The 15,240-nt window shown below is 30.7% G+C and overlaps 4 protein-coding genes across 6 annotated transcripts; all 4 read right to left on the reverse strand.

Annotated features, from left to right (window-relative positions):
* Window positions 1-3: 3 nt before the first annotated feature.
* On the reverse strand, window positions 4-824 carry ML8 (MD2-like 8). 2 transcript variants are annotated; one of them, NM_001170608.1, is made up of 4 exons: window positions 699-824; window positions 534-644; window positions 189-367; window positions 4-140 (listed from the first exon to the last, which is right to left on the reverse strand). In NM_001170608.1, exons 1-4 carry the CDS (start codon window positions 781-783, stop codon window positions 57-59), a joined length of 459 nt encoding a protein of 152 aa, NP_001164079.1. In that variant the 5' UTR covers window positions 784-824; the 3' UTR covers window positions 4-56. The 2 variants fall into 2 exon arrangements, with proteins under 2 accessions (NP_001164079.1, NP_001164078.1); NM_001170607.1 differs by having other exon boundaries at window positions 522-644.
* Window positions 825-1,639: 815 nt separating this feature from the next.
* LOC656806 (MD2-like 5) lies at window positions 1,640-3,356 on the reverse strand. The gene is made up of 4 exons (XM_963312.4): window positions 3,126-3,356; window positions 2,922-3,032; window positions 1,887-2,086; window positions 1,640-1,831 (listed from the first exon to the last, which is right to left on the reverse strand). Exons 1-4 carry the CDS (start codon window positions 3,205-3,207, stop codon window positions 1,742-1,744), a joined length of 483 nt encoding a protein of 160 aa, XP_968405.1. The 5' UTR covers window positions 3,208-3,356; the 3' UTR covers window positions 1,640-1,741.
* A 2,957-nt stretch (window positions 3,357-6,313) lies between these two features.
* LOC655909 (uncharacterized) lies at window positions 6,314-7,461 on the reverse strand. Of its 2 annotated transcripts, none has more exons than XM_970659.4 (2): window positions 7,252-7,461; window positions 6,314-6,843 (listed from the first exon to the last, which is right to left on the reverse strand). In XM_970659.4, the coding sequence occupies exons 1-2, from the start codon at window positions 7,423-7,425 to the stop codon at window positions 6,376-6,378; spliced, it is 642 nt and encodes a 213-aa protein (XP_975752.1). In that variant the 5' UTR covers window positions 7,426-7,461; the 3' UTR covers window positions 6,314-6,375. The 2 variants fall into 2 exon arrangements, with proteins under 2 accessions (XP_975752.1, XP_966436.1); XM_961343.5 differs by lacking the exon at window positions 7,252-7,461 and adding an exon at window positions 6,900-7,108.
* A 3,725-nt stretch (window positions 7,462-11,186) lies between these two features.
* On the reverse strand, window positions 11,187-11,970 carry LOC656897 (hypothetical protein). The gene is made up of 3 exons (XM_008201743.3): window positions 11,779-11,970; window positions 11,352-11,724; window positions 11,187-11,304 (listed from the first exon to the last, which is right to left on the reverse strand). Exons 1-3 carry the CDS (start codon window positions 11,938-11,940, stop codon window positions 11,210-11,212), a joined length of 630 nt encoding a protein of 209 aa, XP_008199965.1. The 5' UTR covers window positions 11,941-11,970; the 3' UTR covers window positions 11,187-11,209.
* Window positions 11,971-15,240: the final 3,270 nt, after the last annotated feature.

The following is a 15,240-nucleotide window of genomic DNA, read 5'->3' on the forward strand; positions in this document are numbered from 1 at the left end:
TAGTTGGCTATTTCGTAAACATTATAATAAGAAAAAATAAATAATACACATAAATATTACACTAGAGTGATCGGGAACGAAAAGCACAAAAGTTGATCATCCTTTTCGGTTTTCATAATCCATTTCAGACGAGCAGACAACTGGAAACAGAAATTTAATTTTTGCATTTTATTTGGTATTTGCTTCACCTGAGGATACTCCGGATAAACGTAAATTTTAGCCGAAAATGGGGCTTCGTAGTTTGTTTCAAATGGGCATTTCAAAATGTCACAGGGATCGTCCGGTGTCACAGCTAAGCTGAAATTTAGATTGCCGATAGGGAAGAAAGCAACATCATTGACGACAACGCCGCCAATATCAATGTCTCCTGTAAAAATACAGAAGACAATTCATCAATCTAATCTGTTTTGACAAGTTAAAGTGCTCTAGGCTTGATTGAAATGGCGCCAATGTTTTTATCAAAGATATCATTACTACATCTAACAGGTAAAAAAAATTGCTACCACAAATTTCGTTCTTACCGTCATTCTTACCGGTATTTATAACGAATGAAATGGATGTATTAGCCCCAATTTTTAGACGACACGAAGTATCCTCTTCACCACAGTTCTCAATCGTTACATTTTCATAAGTCCAGTATGAACCTAAACAATAAATTATTGAAAAAAAGAAATCCTCAGATTAATTTGGCAACTTACCACACTCTATGATATCTATACTACGTACACAATACAAACAAAGCATGAAAGATGCTACAATCATTAAATGTCTGTCTAGCTGCATGATGATTCAAATTTGCTCTCTTGTCATCAGAAAACTAACACAATACGTATAATGTGACAGAATTAATACGTGCAGTATTATAGATCCCAGATCTCATTTTTATCACTTTTATCTCATATCTTAAAAAACTGAATCAAAGCACGATTTTATTTATTAAACAAATAGGTTTGTTTATGATAAATATTTTTTAACCTACATTGATAATGCTATTTGGCTAATAATACAAACGTAAAGGGTACAGTAGTCTGAATATTACCAACCTGTTGATGTTTCAAATCCAAATCTGATAGGGTGTAGAAATATCTAAAGCAAAACAAAAAATAGTGTTGTAAGTGTGAAAGACATCTGATTACATACGTAATCATAACATCTTTCCCTTTTTGATTTTATTTTCACATAGTTTGTTAGAGCTTTATTGGCACTTCTGGGGTTTCAAGATTATGTTTTATTTTACAAGAACCTCGCTTCTAGCTCTTAAATTATTAAATTTTAAATGACTCAGTAACACTTGCTGTCATGTTCTATTTTTTAAGCGACAATCACAATTTTTGGAAAAAACACTTTTCGAACCGATCAATCAATCAAAGAATCCTTTCAATCTTACATTGATTGTTCGTCTCGTTCAATGAGAGCGTGATTGTCACGATATTTCCATCCCGCTTTATTTCTTCACTTTGACCACAATTTCATAAAAAAGTGAGTCACCACATCGGATCGATCTCGTGAAAGGTGTATAAAATTAATAAAATATTTATTAAGTAGTTTATTGTGTATTTATTTATGTGCTATGTAAATCGAACAATAGATCATAAAGTCACACCACTCATCTCATTCGTACGCAATGATACAGCAACAATAAAAAATTAATTATTTATTAAAAGTTTTGGTTCTTACATTTTTTCACCACTTAAATATTGTAAAAATCAATGTTAGGCAGTCTACGTAATTTTAATTAACCCTAATTAGTGATTCTGGCGGGGACTTCGAAACAGATAACGTCGTCCTTGCCATCTGTTGGAGTTAATCCCCAATGGATGACGGCTTTGACCTGAAAGATTTTCGAATGAAATGCCAGAGTTTAATTAAATTTTTCTCCAACATACTCGTGGATAAATCTGTAGCACTTCAATATTGTTTCTGTAAAGATAGTCTTCTCCCTTTTTGAGTGGGCATCCTACTTGATTCTGGCCATCAGCTGAGTAAATATTTTTACAAGCATCGGTTCCATCGACTCCGGGAAAAGGGAAAGGAACGCCAGCGATATACGCGTGGATTGAATTTACTACTTTTTCAATATCTCTCGCTGAAATGGAATTATTCGGAGTTACTACATGCATTGTTTGAGTGATTTATTGTGATCTAAATATACTAGAATAGATTATCTCGAGATGTTTGCGAAATTTTAATCCAATCCAAGTTATTTTTAAACAAAAAATTGATAAAATTAGAAAACAGACATAAAAGATTTACGTTATTTTTAAACAAACCGGTTGGAAAATAAACAAGAGCATTTACTCGCGTTAAGTTTAATGTGGAATAATACCACACAAATATAATTTACCTTCGGTTTCAGGTTTATCTTGAAACAGCAGCCTTAACCTGACATTGACCATGTTACAACAAAATTGTTTTCATGGAAATGTAAATTAAAAATTAATTAGCTACTTTTAATGTTGTAATTCATACGCCTAATAACTATGGTGTTAATTTAAATTATGAATTGTAAATGGATTTCCTCGTGAACTCCTAAAAACTTGTTTTTATTTGGACTTCGTACCCCACAACCACAAAAATTATTTTTTTCTTTCCAACATTCCACCGCATATTTTAACCCTTTTTTAGTAATCGCCTTAACATAGAATAATTTAAAATGAAGCTGCTCTTAATACATTTATTATTAGAGGTAGGTCAAGTTGAAGTCAATACAAATGATTAGAAGAAGTGTAAACGAAGGTAATTATGTAGAGTGTTTATGGTTTTTTTATAATGATCTTTTTATGTTTTTGTTTAAAAACACGTTTAGATAAACAAATTACTTCCACACAGGCAGTTTAATGTAATTTAAAACGCATAATAAATATTAATAATAAGTGATTTTTTGTCGGTTTGATTATTTTTAATAAAATTCCAAGACTTACCTGGCTTTACATTTAGTTCTATTTTAACGACTGAGTTTTTCCTTAATCTGCAAGGCGGTTTTTTACAATTGCCTATTTTGACTCGTTCTTCAAGTCCTTCGATGGGTTTTTCTAAAACCAATGTAAAGTAAATTACTCTCTGATCATTGTATTTTGAAAGCAAAAACTCGATTTCTTTGACCTACAATTGAAAAATGCACTTACCAATATCATGGCATTGAGTAACATTAATAGCAGAAGAGCAAGAGATAGCGCTAAATAGAAACAACGCAACGAACACTTTCATTTTTGTTCCAAAAAGTACAAACACAAAAACTAATTTACTTAGATACTGCTGTTAAAATCCCTATGTGTTCACCTACTGTCCGACATCGGACTCCGAAGGTGGATGTTAAAAACCCACTCTTATTAAAGAGACGTTCCACTACCACTTGGAACTTTTAGTAGTCTGTGCTGGTGCTTCCGAGACTTTGGTAATTTTATTCTGTTTGCGTATTTTTATTTATTACTAAAGTCGCACTAAGGTTAATGATATTTGTTGTTAAAATGTGAATTTAACTTCACTTGGCAACAAATTAGCTTAATGCTAAAAATTTAATGATTTGATTTTAGCCTTGTAGATGGGAGGAGGATGTTTCTGTGTACAAGTAGCAAAATTTAAATTGGTAATTTACTTAATTACAATAAATCAATTCCTTATCTATATAAATTACTCAAGCTGCTAATAACTTTTAGTAAACTGGTTTCGGTCATTTTTTTACTTACTGAGAATATCAAATATGAAACAAAAATAAATTTAAAAAATGTGCAGCTCCATACAACGTAAAGTAGACGACCTTGTTTTATAAACTTGTGACTAAACTTTTCCTCTAACAAGACAGGTTGATTTAAATTAATTAGTAAATAGTATATTATGTATCAAAAACGTCCTTTAGTCCTTTTAGTCACCAGTTTTATTAATCACGAGAGAAGCGTACTGGAGCGAGTGTTTAATAAACTGAATGACTGACAAGTTTATAAAACGAACTGCATACTATTCTTTTTCTACGACAAAAACAATTTAATTATTTTATTATTATTGCTAATAAAAAGTCTTGAACTAACTTCAGCCCGTAACTTAAACGCACGTAATCACGGTTCCTCAAGCTCACCAAATATAATGAAAACGTATGCCAGAAATGGCATTTTAACGAGTAAAAACACTTATTTTTTTTAGTGATTGTTTAACTCTGCAACAGTTCAACACAGTACGCACAATTAAGTAATAGTTAATGATTATGCAAGAATCTTAGGTTTGTTTGTTTCTATTTGTATAAAATGGTAAGTTTTGCTAGTTCTCCTTGATTTTTTGTAATGGAATTTTGGAGCTTCCATTTGTATTACCCACATTTTTATTGGCGTAACGAAGTCACTTCATTTGCATTTTCCAATGGTTCAAAGTGTAAAACCTAACCGTTTGAGGCGTTTGCATTGCATACAATGACAAAACAATTTTCAAATGTTCAAGTGTGACATTGAAGGATGCATTAAAGGTGTCACAGCGTTGTTAGTTTACACGAGCGCATAATCAGAAAAAGAAAGCATAAAGACTCAAATTAATAAATAAACAAAAAAAATTAGTGGAATTTTTAAATTTTGATTTTTTTGAAAACACACTTTTTGAAATCTTGAAGGCAATAACGACTAAGCAATTGTTCTACTAATTTCAATAAATGATGAATTGCCTCCCAAATTCGTAATTTGTGTTGTTATCTTATCAACTTATCATTATCAATTACAAATTTTCAACCTGTGCAGTCTATGCAACACATTATTTTAGAAAACTGTTTGCTAGCAAACTATACGGAGTTGGTAAACTACAAATTAATCTCTAAAATTGAAGGCTTTTTAGATCGCTATACTTAAATACAAAGAAATTGTATTTTAAGTTTGTCTATGAATCGTAACTTTTTATTGTCACTTACAATTATGTGGTTTCATTGGTTAGGTATATTTGTATAATTAGTAATTACACAACAGGGAAAGAATTGTCAATAACATTTTTCTCAAAAAAATGTATCTAACTTTTTAAAACATATTTTTGAGTGTATTTTTCTCAGTATTTTCCAAATCCATTTTTATTTTCTCAAAAATATGTAATATCTAATAATATGTTATAGAACTTACAAAATCATTATTTACCTAACGCTTTACTTATCGCTAGAAGTGGTGCTTTAAAATCTGTGATCGTGACAATGATAACGTAATAGCAATATCAGTGATGTCATCTGTCTGGTCGTTTACCAAATCACGATACTACATAAGAGAAAAATTGCTACGTAGTTTGTTGACATTTGGACTTAAATCGCACAAATTTAATTTTTTCAGTAAGTGCGATAATAAGGCTTTTGTTCTATTTTTGAATTAATGTTATTTATAAGTCCTCAAATGCCGGCATAATATGGCCTTTATGGCCTAGATTTGTTAAAACTATAAACCAAACAGAAATGATAGAAATTGAATTGTTATGCGCTCTCTTAAGAAATGTATATCGGAAATACGTGAATTCAACAAATAGAACATCTTTTCTATTTGTAATTTTTCAATAAAAAATTTGCAAGTTTACTTAAAATTTGGAAAAACATAACAACCTGAAATGTTTACCCGCCTGTGAGTAGAAAAATAAAAGAGCCGAACTATTTTGTTGTGATAGAAACGGACAATTTAAACAATTTAAAACAATAATAAAAATTGTTGCTATGAATACAAACTAATTAAAGAACTATAGTGAAAACTATAAATAATAATTTTGCAATAATTTATATAGAAAAGTTATTTTATTTGCTGAATTTTATTATTACACACGTATTCCTGATACAGCCTAAATAACGAATAAAAGCAAGAGAAGTTTCCATATATTTAAAAAAAAACTGTGAAAAGTTAATATTGACCTGATATTATATTCAAAAATATGCCAACTTTTAATAAAGTATGTGACACTTAATTAACACTATTCAACTTCTATTTAAAAATCCTTAAACAAACTCTATTATTTAAATACTGGATACGTCATTTGTGGTATATTTGTAAAAAAATTTTACATACTTGCGTTTGATTTTAATAGTAAATATACAAAAATTAAATTACGAGCATGTCTACTTTCACAAAGATTAAGTAGTATTAACTCTTGTCAAGACAAAGTTGACAATACTCAGAACAATATAACTGAATATTTTTTCAATTCTTGAAAATATACAAATACAAACGCTTGCGTCTAAGAAAATGTTAAAAACACACCATAATTAACTCACTTTGTAGGTTATTTTATATTCATTAAAGTCCACTGTTGAACGTTTTTATACCCGATATACAACTTATAGCTTTAGGATTAGAAACAGAATGCAAGGAAGAACTTACAATGTTAATCATTTTTATTGAGGTTTTTTATTATTTTTACAACATTTGGCATAGAATTTCAAGCTACGATAGCAATATCAGCACACGACCGGAACGTTTCTTGGGCCCCACAGCCCATCCTTTGGGTACCATCAGTGCAAATTCCCCAAGAGTTTCCACTCTTGTAATGCCACCTCAAGACACACCTATCACAGGTGACTCCCGCTGGCAGTTGTACTTGGTTTACGATTTCGTATTCGTCAGCACTAACTGGATATTTCGAGGAACCATCAGCAAGAGGCAAATCGACGAAACAATCTTCAGTTTCAGGTTTCGTGGGATCCTTCAAGACGCACAAACTGTAGCTAAAGCTGCCAAGATGGTTCGCAGTGAGCGTAACGTTAGCTGTGATAATGCTTCCCGCTGTGTAGGTTTTCGAAATTACTCCGTTTCCAAATTTGCCGGTGTTTTCGTTACTCCTGGGGACTGGATCGGCGTAGTTGTCGCCGCAGACGCCGCATTTGCCTCCGTTTTGCTCGTACTGGACCTGGGGAAATATTCGGATTCAGGTTTTTTCAAATAAATTGTGCAGTTTTGACATACCGCAAAGCCTCCGCAAAAGAAGGCATTATCGTCGTAATTAATGGGGGCTTTCGGGTCTACTCTCCACCGAGAAGCCCTGTTTGTTGGGTCCATCAACATACCATGACCGGACACTTTTTGCAAGCAAACCAAAGCGAGCACTACTGTTACAAATTTTGACACCATTGTTGCAATTGTCACAAGACCGAACTAATTAAAGTAGTGCGAAAATTTTTCACTTATATAGAAATTCAGCCGATAAGATATCGAAATTTAAATAAATATGAGGTTTGTATTGATGAAAAAGGCCGCCCGACAATATGAAGTGGACCCTCTTAAACAAATATGACGATAAGCTAAAGAGACAGAGTACCTTGACACCCCCACAGAAATATCCCATGTCGTTGTAATTTGAGGGTTGTTTCCAGTCGAATCTCCACAAGGAAGCTCGGTTACTAGGTTCAAGCATCATGCCATGACCTGAAGCTTCTTCAAGGTAACATAATGCTACCAAGAGAAGATTGAAAAGAACCACTTTCATTGCCATTCGTCGCAATTATTTGGATTGCAGAACTAATACTAAGAGATTTTGGGGTGATTTTTATTTATACCCAAATTGTGGCTATTTTGATAAGATAGCAAAAATACATTTATTAGGGGTTTATTACTCCTGCTTTACTCGCTTATTTAGATCAAACAAACCGCCCAAATCTAAATTGTTTAATGAGGGTTTAGAATGTTACATGACTTCTAGTAGATTCCATACTTTTTAAATTTTAGTTTTGATTTGAAAAAATAGTGAAAATATGAGGAATCCCCGGGAAGAAGCCTAGGAACTGATCAAAGTTTCTGTTTTGATCAAAGGTTAAGCATTTTTCATAAATTGCTAAAATTGTTGCCTCATTTAGACGATGATGATAAAATTATTAACCAATAGAAGATTTAAAGTAACTTTTGATGTCAGTGCAAATTTTCTATTGTATTAGATTTTTTTGTTCTTATCAAGGCTGTTGTCACAGCAAATTTCGCTACTGAATCAGAGGAATAATAAATTTTACTTTTCCTAGTTTGTGGAAATAAGAATAATGTTTGGGTAGTTTTAACATTTTTTTTGTATAGTATGTAAAAATATTTTAGCATTACCTGTTCTGTAAGTCATCATCATTTACTGACAAATATCTTTCATTGTAAACGGCACTTTTTAGTCAGGTGCAAGTTTCCTTGATTACCCTGCAATAATATTTGGCTTACAGTCTGTGGGCTGTAAGTAAATGTTACATACCAACATATGCCACTTGAAACACCTTCAGATCAGTATTAAAGCGATGATTTTGCAACAAATATTGATTTAAAGTGATGTTTGCTTTGTTTTGTATCGCTAACACGAAACGTTTATTGATTTTTCATAAAAATGCATTCAAAAAATGTTTTACTTTTTCTTATTCTAATATATGTAATTTCTACAATAGTATATTACGTACTGTAGACTGTAAGTGCAGTTTTTTGGTCGAGGATGCAATATTACCGAGGTTTTATAAGCGTATTCGAGACCAAGAAAAGAACTTACAGTTTAAGGTTAGTAAGCAATTTTTACCAATACCTGCACAAATAAGAAAAAGTAAAACATTTTCTGAATGTATTTTTATGAAAAATTAATAAACGTCAGATTTACGGTTCGTAATATGCTATTTAATTTATGGAGAATGTGCCATTAAACAATATTTTAATTTATGTACTTTTCAGTTTTTTTGAAAAGTCCCGTTTCATTCCGAACAGTGAGACGCAAATCGAGTAAACAGAACTTTCTACAAAAATGTTGTGAATTTTTTAATATTGAAATTTGGTCTTTACCAAATTATGCGTGTGGCTTAAATAAAGCTCGATATAAGCAGATTGTGCTTCTATTTTCTCATAGAACTTGATACTTTTTGTTTACAAACTTATAAAGATGCTTTTGATTATTGTAGCATAAAAAGACTCGTTTCCACCCACAAAGCTTTGTGACTTGGTCTACATATACATTGTCTAATAAAATCTCCCACCATTTATTCTGAATGTTGTTTATCTTCGTTACTTTTGAGACGTCCTGTAGATACATACATACATGACCGACACTTTTTACTTCAGACAAGTAGCTATGTCTTGAAACCATTTGAAGAAAGGATTCAGTTTTTATCACATTGAGTGTCTTTAATTATCTAAATACTCTATTTACAAACAATTAAGCACTTGCGGTTTTTCTGATGTATACCTAGTCGTACATACATTTTTGAGATATTGCGTCTTCCCTGTCTCAAAGGTGAAAAGAACTCATTTACTCCCATGTATCAGTATAATACAAAAAGATTAAAAAGAATATATTTTAAATAGATATTATAAAAAATAATCAAATTATTTACCTATTTGTTATTTCCAAGAAATGATTGATCAAATATCAATCTCAAATCTCTTATACCTGTCAATCTGGGCATTATTATTTATCGATTATATTTCTATTGTTCGAAAAAAATTTAATTTTGATTGAAATCAATTATATTCATATCAACTATTTATGTATAAGTGGTTACTTATTTATCTTGAAAACAATATTACTTCTTATAGTTTAAAGTGTTCTGAAATTTTAAAAAACTTACGTCTTGCTGATTAACTTAATTACCCCTCAAATAATAAAATTAAATCAAATTATATTTCAGCACAAAATAACAACCGAACGAAAACTAAATTTTGCAAATTCCAGTGGTGCGGTATCATCGTCCTAATGGTGCCAACTTAGTTTACGAAACATATGTCTTTTAATAAGAGAGTGGTGGCAAATTTGTCTTCTAATTCAAAACAGCACCAGTTTAGTTTTTTCTTCCGCTTTTGAAATTAATTTCCGTATTGGAAGTTGACTTATACAAGACACCCTTGACCAGATATTTTGTTTATTTCGACACATGTTGCACGTTTTAGTTACCTGTCACCGATTGTAGCGTATCTAAGTATAAGTACATTTTCAAATATTCTAAGAAAATCTAGAAAGAAGGAAACATCTAGTTTACTGTTGCTGCCACTCGATACAAGTGTTTTCTCAACCATTATCTTTCTTATTCTTCAATCTCATGACTAGTTTTTAAAACACAAACAAAAATATTTTTCTCAGAGTTTTGCGCAAAACTATTACAAAATTTAAATAAAAATATATTATTATAAATATAATAGTAATAAATTAAATTACATACAGAAGCTCAATAAAACTTAATCTTTACTGCCGTCTTCAAGTGCATTGCATTTTTAAGAAATATAATCTTATTATTTATTTTATGATTCAATAATATATTATTTTAATCCACTATATTAGCGTTACGTTGTAATAACTTCTCTCGTTTTAAATTTATATTTACAAAACAAGACATAAGTATGACTTTATCTTGAAACCTGTCAAATCTATCACAGTTGATTTTTAAACTTTCATGAAGTCAAAAATAATGGAACTAATTAATCAGGTTCTCGTGTGAGATAATCATTTTTACGTGGTCATCGATTATTAAAAAAAAATCTAAAATCACTAAATAAAGAGTTTAGAGAATATGCGAAAGCAGGTCTCAAAATTAATGGATACCAAGAGTTCTGATGTTTAAACTTATTGAATCAAAAAACTGTTTTGATGTGCTTGAAAGCAATGAAATAATTAATTACTAATTAACATTTTTAACTGTTGAGTTAAGATTAATAAATCCTTATCAGAAAAATCACAACTTGGAAATCACTTGTGATCAAGTGATTTCTTTTGTTTTGTTATCAGTTGGATTAATTTTCTATAGTCATGCATCTTACAGGTGACACTAATGAACATAAAATATTTAAGAATCAAGTGGATATACATTTTAATTTTTAAATTCACTTTATCTTAAAAATCTTTAAAATTGGTCCAAGTGGACAAATCTCGCAGAACTCAGCTCTGACCTTTCACAAACACGTTTTTTATCTTGTGGCAATGTTTTACTAACCTTAAAAAAATGTTCGTACATACATAATTACTTAGTAATGTAATTAATATGTATTTACCTAAGTGAATAATTTTTGTTAGTCTTTATGATCCAAAATTTGTTTAAAAGCTACAAACCCGCAATAAATAAAGCCAAAGTAAGGGTTTGAGCATTTTTTTCGAACTGAAATAAGAACCAGATCAGTTTTTTAGCTCGAATTAGAGAATTTTTTCTACACTTACTACACTTTTTATTGATTTCAATAAGATCAAGAGGTTATACGATTGTAAAGTCATTGTAAAAATCAATTTCGTTAAACTGGACAAAAAAACAATAAAGCATTAGCCAAAATAATTTATTGCATTAAACTATAGCTACATCAGCACAAGTCCGGAAAGTTTCTTGAGACCCACATCCTTTGGCCCAAGTACCATCGCCACAATCGCCCCAGTTATTGCCTTAAAAATCATATTTTAATCTAGTTTTTAATCGACAAAATACATACCTGCACGATAATGCCATCTCAACACACAATGAGCACAACTTTTGCCTTTCGGCAGTTGCAAAGCTACTGTAATATCAGTTTCTCCCGCTGAAACATTATATTGTTGTGAACCATCAGCCAAAGGCAAGACTTTAAAACATTCCTCTCCACTTTCGGGAGCATTGGGATTTGTGATTTCGCACAAGCTAAACTCAAAACTTCCCAAATGATTTTTAGACAACCAGACATCGACATTTATGACACTTCCAGCTTCATACGTGCGTACGATTTTTCCAGAACCGTATTTGCCACTATTTTCGTTATCTTGAGGATGAGGGTCACTGTAAGTATCGCCACAAACCCCGCATCTACCACCATTCAGTTCCCATTGGACCTGCATTAAGTTGGCATAAATTGTTAATTATTATTTAAACTCTTGGATACTTGCATAATATCCTCCGCAAAAGTTCTGATTATCTTGATAATTGGGTAAAGCTGATTTGTCGTACCGCCACAGGGAGCTTCTGTTTGGTGGTTCCAGCATCATGCCATGACCACTTATTTCTTTGAGTAAAATGCTGCTAATTGCTACCAAGAGCAGATTGGCCATTTTTTTTGTGTGACTATAAGGATACTATTTGCCTTTTTTGCTTTTATATATCATAATGATAAGATAAATGGGAAAAATAGGTGGAAGAATATAATAAAGAAGAATTAAAGCAAATAGAATTTGGTGTATCTTAATCTTTTAATGATTTTATTAATACATCTGTAACATTTTTTTCTTTTATGTATGATTGTTTTATTAAAACTTTTAATCTTTCTTGTTCTGAAATTTTAATTTAGGAACTTTGTTTGGATATAAAAATTCCATTAACTAATCTGACGCAACAACAAAAAAAATTTCAAGAATTTTTTAACCTCAAATAAATATATAGTTATGTAAAGAAATTAAATAATAACTAAATTAATGCACTAGTCATAGTAGCTAGTTTTATGGCTCATAAATCATTCGTTTGTAATCAAATAAGCCTTTTGTGGAGTAGATAAAACGATTTTTCTTTTTTTTTTATTTGGGAAGGTTTGTCGTATTCAGAAGGCAATAACTAAAATGTGCAACAACTATCTAATATCTCATTATAACATTTAAATATTCAGTCAACAGTTCGAACATTCATTACAATTCAAAATCATTCCCGTTTTGCATAAAAATAAGCGCCTCTGAAATGAAACTGTATGTGGTAAATGCGCAAATTGTAGCATTGATCGCTGATGGAAAATTATTTAGTATTCCATCAAGAAGCAATTTTACATATTTATTATTCCTGCATTGAATTTATTTATGACCAGAATTTCCGTATCAAAGATAAAAGCATTAAACACGAGAAAGACGTCAATCATTTCTTGGAAAAGCCATAATTAAATCAGCCTGGCTTCACTAAAAAATTAATGAGATTAGTCTGAATCCTTAACAGTTATTAGATTATTTAATAGTATATTAAAAAACAAGTTTTCATCAGACCAGTTTCATAAAACGGTTGGTAATGCAATTTTGAAGGTGAAAAATTAATTTTAAATGTTTGTTTTATCCAAATTTTGACAAAAAACAAAGTATGTATGATAACAAAAGTAATCTTGTATGAACGCCCTTTGTGAAATTAGCAAAAATACGCTACAGAATTTCCTTCTTGCCAACCTAAAAATTTTCGTAAAATGTTTCGTCAAATAATGATTATTAATTACGACATCGCACTTGATGACGTTGCGTGCTTTAAGATGCCTACTAAAGCACCGAAATGGTGGCAAATTACAAAAACTTATTTAAGGAAATTTGAAAATTTGTATAAGTCTGAACTAAATAATATACTTTAATTTACTTGTTCAAGTAGAAAATAAAACTATTAAATTTCGTAAAGAATAAAAAATTCCTATCCCAGTCAAATTAGATAAATCGGTGGAAATAATTCCAAGAGAATTGAATTTTTTAAACACTTTCTTTACACTCAGGTAGATATATATCAAAAGTTCTCGAGGGTGGGAGAGGAGCTCGAGGACAGGGAAGGGGTTAAAGGTGATATTTTTTATTTTTTGCTTATTTTTTAGAAACGATCACTCTTATCAATTTTTATCAACTTACCAAAGCTAATAAAATTTACTACAAAATGGTCATATACATTTTTTCTTATTATGACTAATCGTAAGCGAACTACTAGCTTCTGAAGTTTGGAGTCTACATAACACTGCATTTATTAAACATTATTACATCAAAGTTTCTATATGGAAATAGTGTGTGTATAGCATACCCCAACTATGCTAATGGAGAGAAATAAGTGAGGAGAATACTTTCTTTCTTCGGGATCTCCAGTTGAAGACCACAATTCAGCATGTGAGGATGGCCCAGAAGATTTGATAGAATAAACTGTTGGGCTCAATGCTTTCAGTTTATAAGTTTTATTCAAAACATCTAATATTAAAACATCTATTAATATTGTACTGAACAAGACTGTAATTCAGTTTTCAATGTTTGAGATGAAGATGGAAATGAAGCAACTAAAGATGACTCTAAAGACTTCAGTGACCCTCATGCCCCCTCCTTTCTCCTCTAATACAGTGTTGGACTTAATAAATTCAATGTATTGTCAGTTTTTCAAATCACAAAACATTTCTTTTTTTAGCGCAAATTTTTTAAATGATTATGTCTTTCCAGCTCTATAATGGTTACTGTTAGTCTTACAAAAAAAATCATTGGACTTTTTTGTAGGAAATTTTATCAGCTTTAATTTTGGTAAGATGATAAAAAGTGATCTTTTACGAGATATAATAAGCAAAAAACCAAAAAATGTCATCTTCAACCTCTTCCTCCTCCTCGAGCTCACCCACCGCTCCCGGAGACTTTTGATATTTGTTTACCCATGTCTGAGGAAAGTGTTTAAAAAAATTCCAACTATCTAGGAATTTTTTCTACCGATCATTTTCGTCAACCAATGCAAAATAAAAATATTACTTTCATTCAAGTACAGTTTATTTTGTAACCAAATACAATATTATATCCTATTTGTTTAAATTGAAAATTTTTAATTTCGGCAATGTTGGCCTTGGCATGTAATAACTGGTTAAAATGGCTAAATTAATTTCTTCCGATTTGGTAAGCAATTTACTGTACAACATTTTATTTACGGTTACAAAAACAACAATTTAAAATTGTTTTTTAGTGTGAAAATATATGTTGCCTTGTATTTTTTTTAATCCATCAGAGAAGTTGTAGAGAATTTGTCAATAAAGATGGGAAAGAGGAATCTCAGATAATTAAATTAGTAAGGTAAGAGAAAAATTACTACATCTTGTTTAAAAAGTATTTTTTAGATGAAACTGTCTTATCAAAAGAATTATCGATAAGTTATTATGAAAAATTCTAACATAATTTTCGTACAAATGCATAGCTTGTACGATCTACATTGACAACCAGTAATACAATGAAATGATTATATCTGTTAAAAAATGTGATAAACCAAGCGGGTTTTTCTAAACTATTCTCTTCGCGAAAAATGTATCAAATGCGTTAAAAATGTAAGCATTTTTAAAAAACAACATTTCTTGATATTTCTTTTACTTTTCGACTTTTGCAATATTTTACTATTTACATTTTGGTGATAACCTCGGAACGCAAGCTTAATAATAATAGCAATTAATTTAATAAAAAACACTGGTTTCAAAACCATATTATGGAATTTAGTATTCATTTTTAGAGCATAACGAAAGAACAAATCAACGGGTCTATAAAAAAATATATTTTTTTTTTGGACAATTAAGCTTTACTTGATTGTTTACCACGCCTGTTTCCAAGATAGTACATACTGTCAACTACTTACTACGTCCAAAGGCGTCGGTAAGTAAATTAGGCGTCGGTAAG

The sequence above is a fragment of the Tribolium castaneum genome, chromosome 3 (assembly GCF_031307605.1).
Source record: "Tribolium castaneum strain GA2 chromosome 3, icTriCast1.1, whole genome shotgun sequence".
NCBI lineage: Eukaryota > Metazoa > Arthropoda > Insecta > Coleoptera > Tenebrionidae > Tribolium > Tribolium castaneum.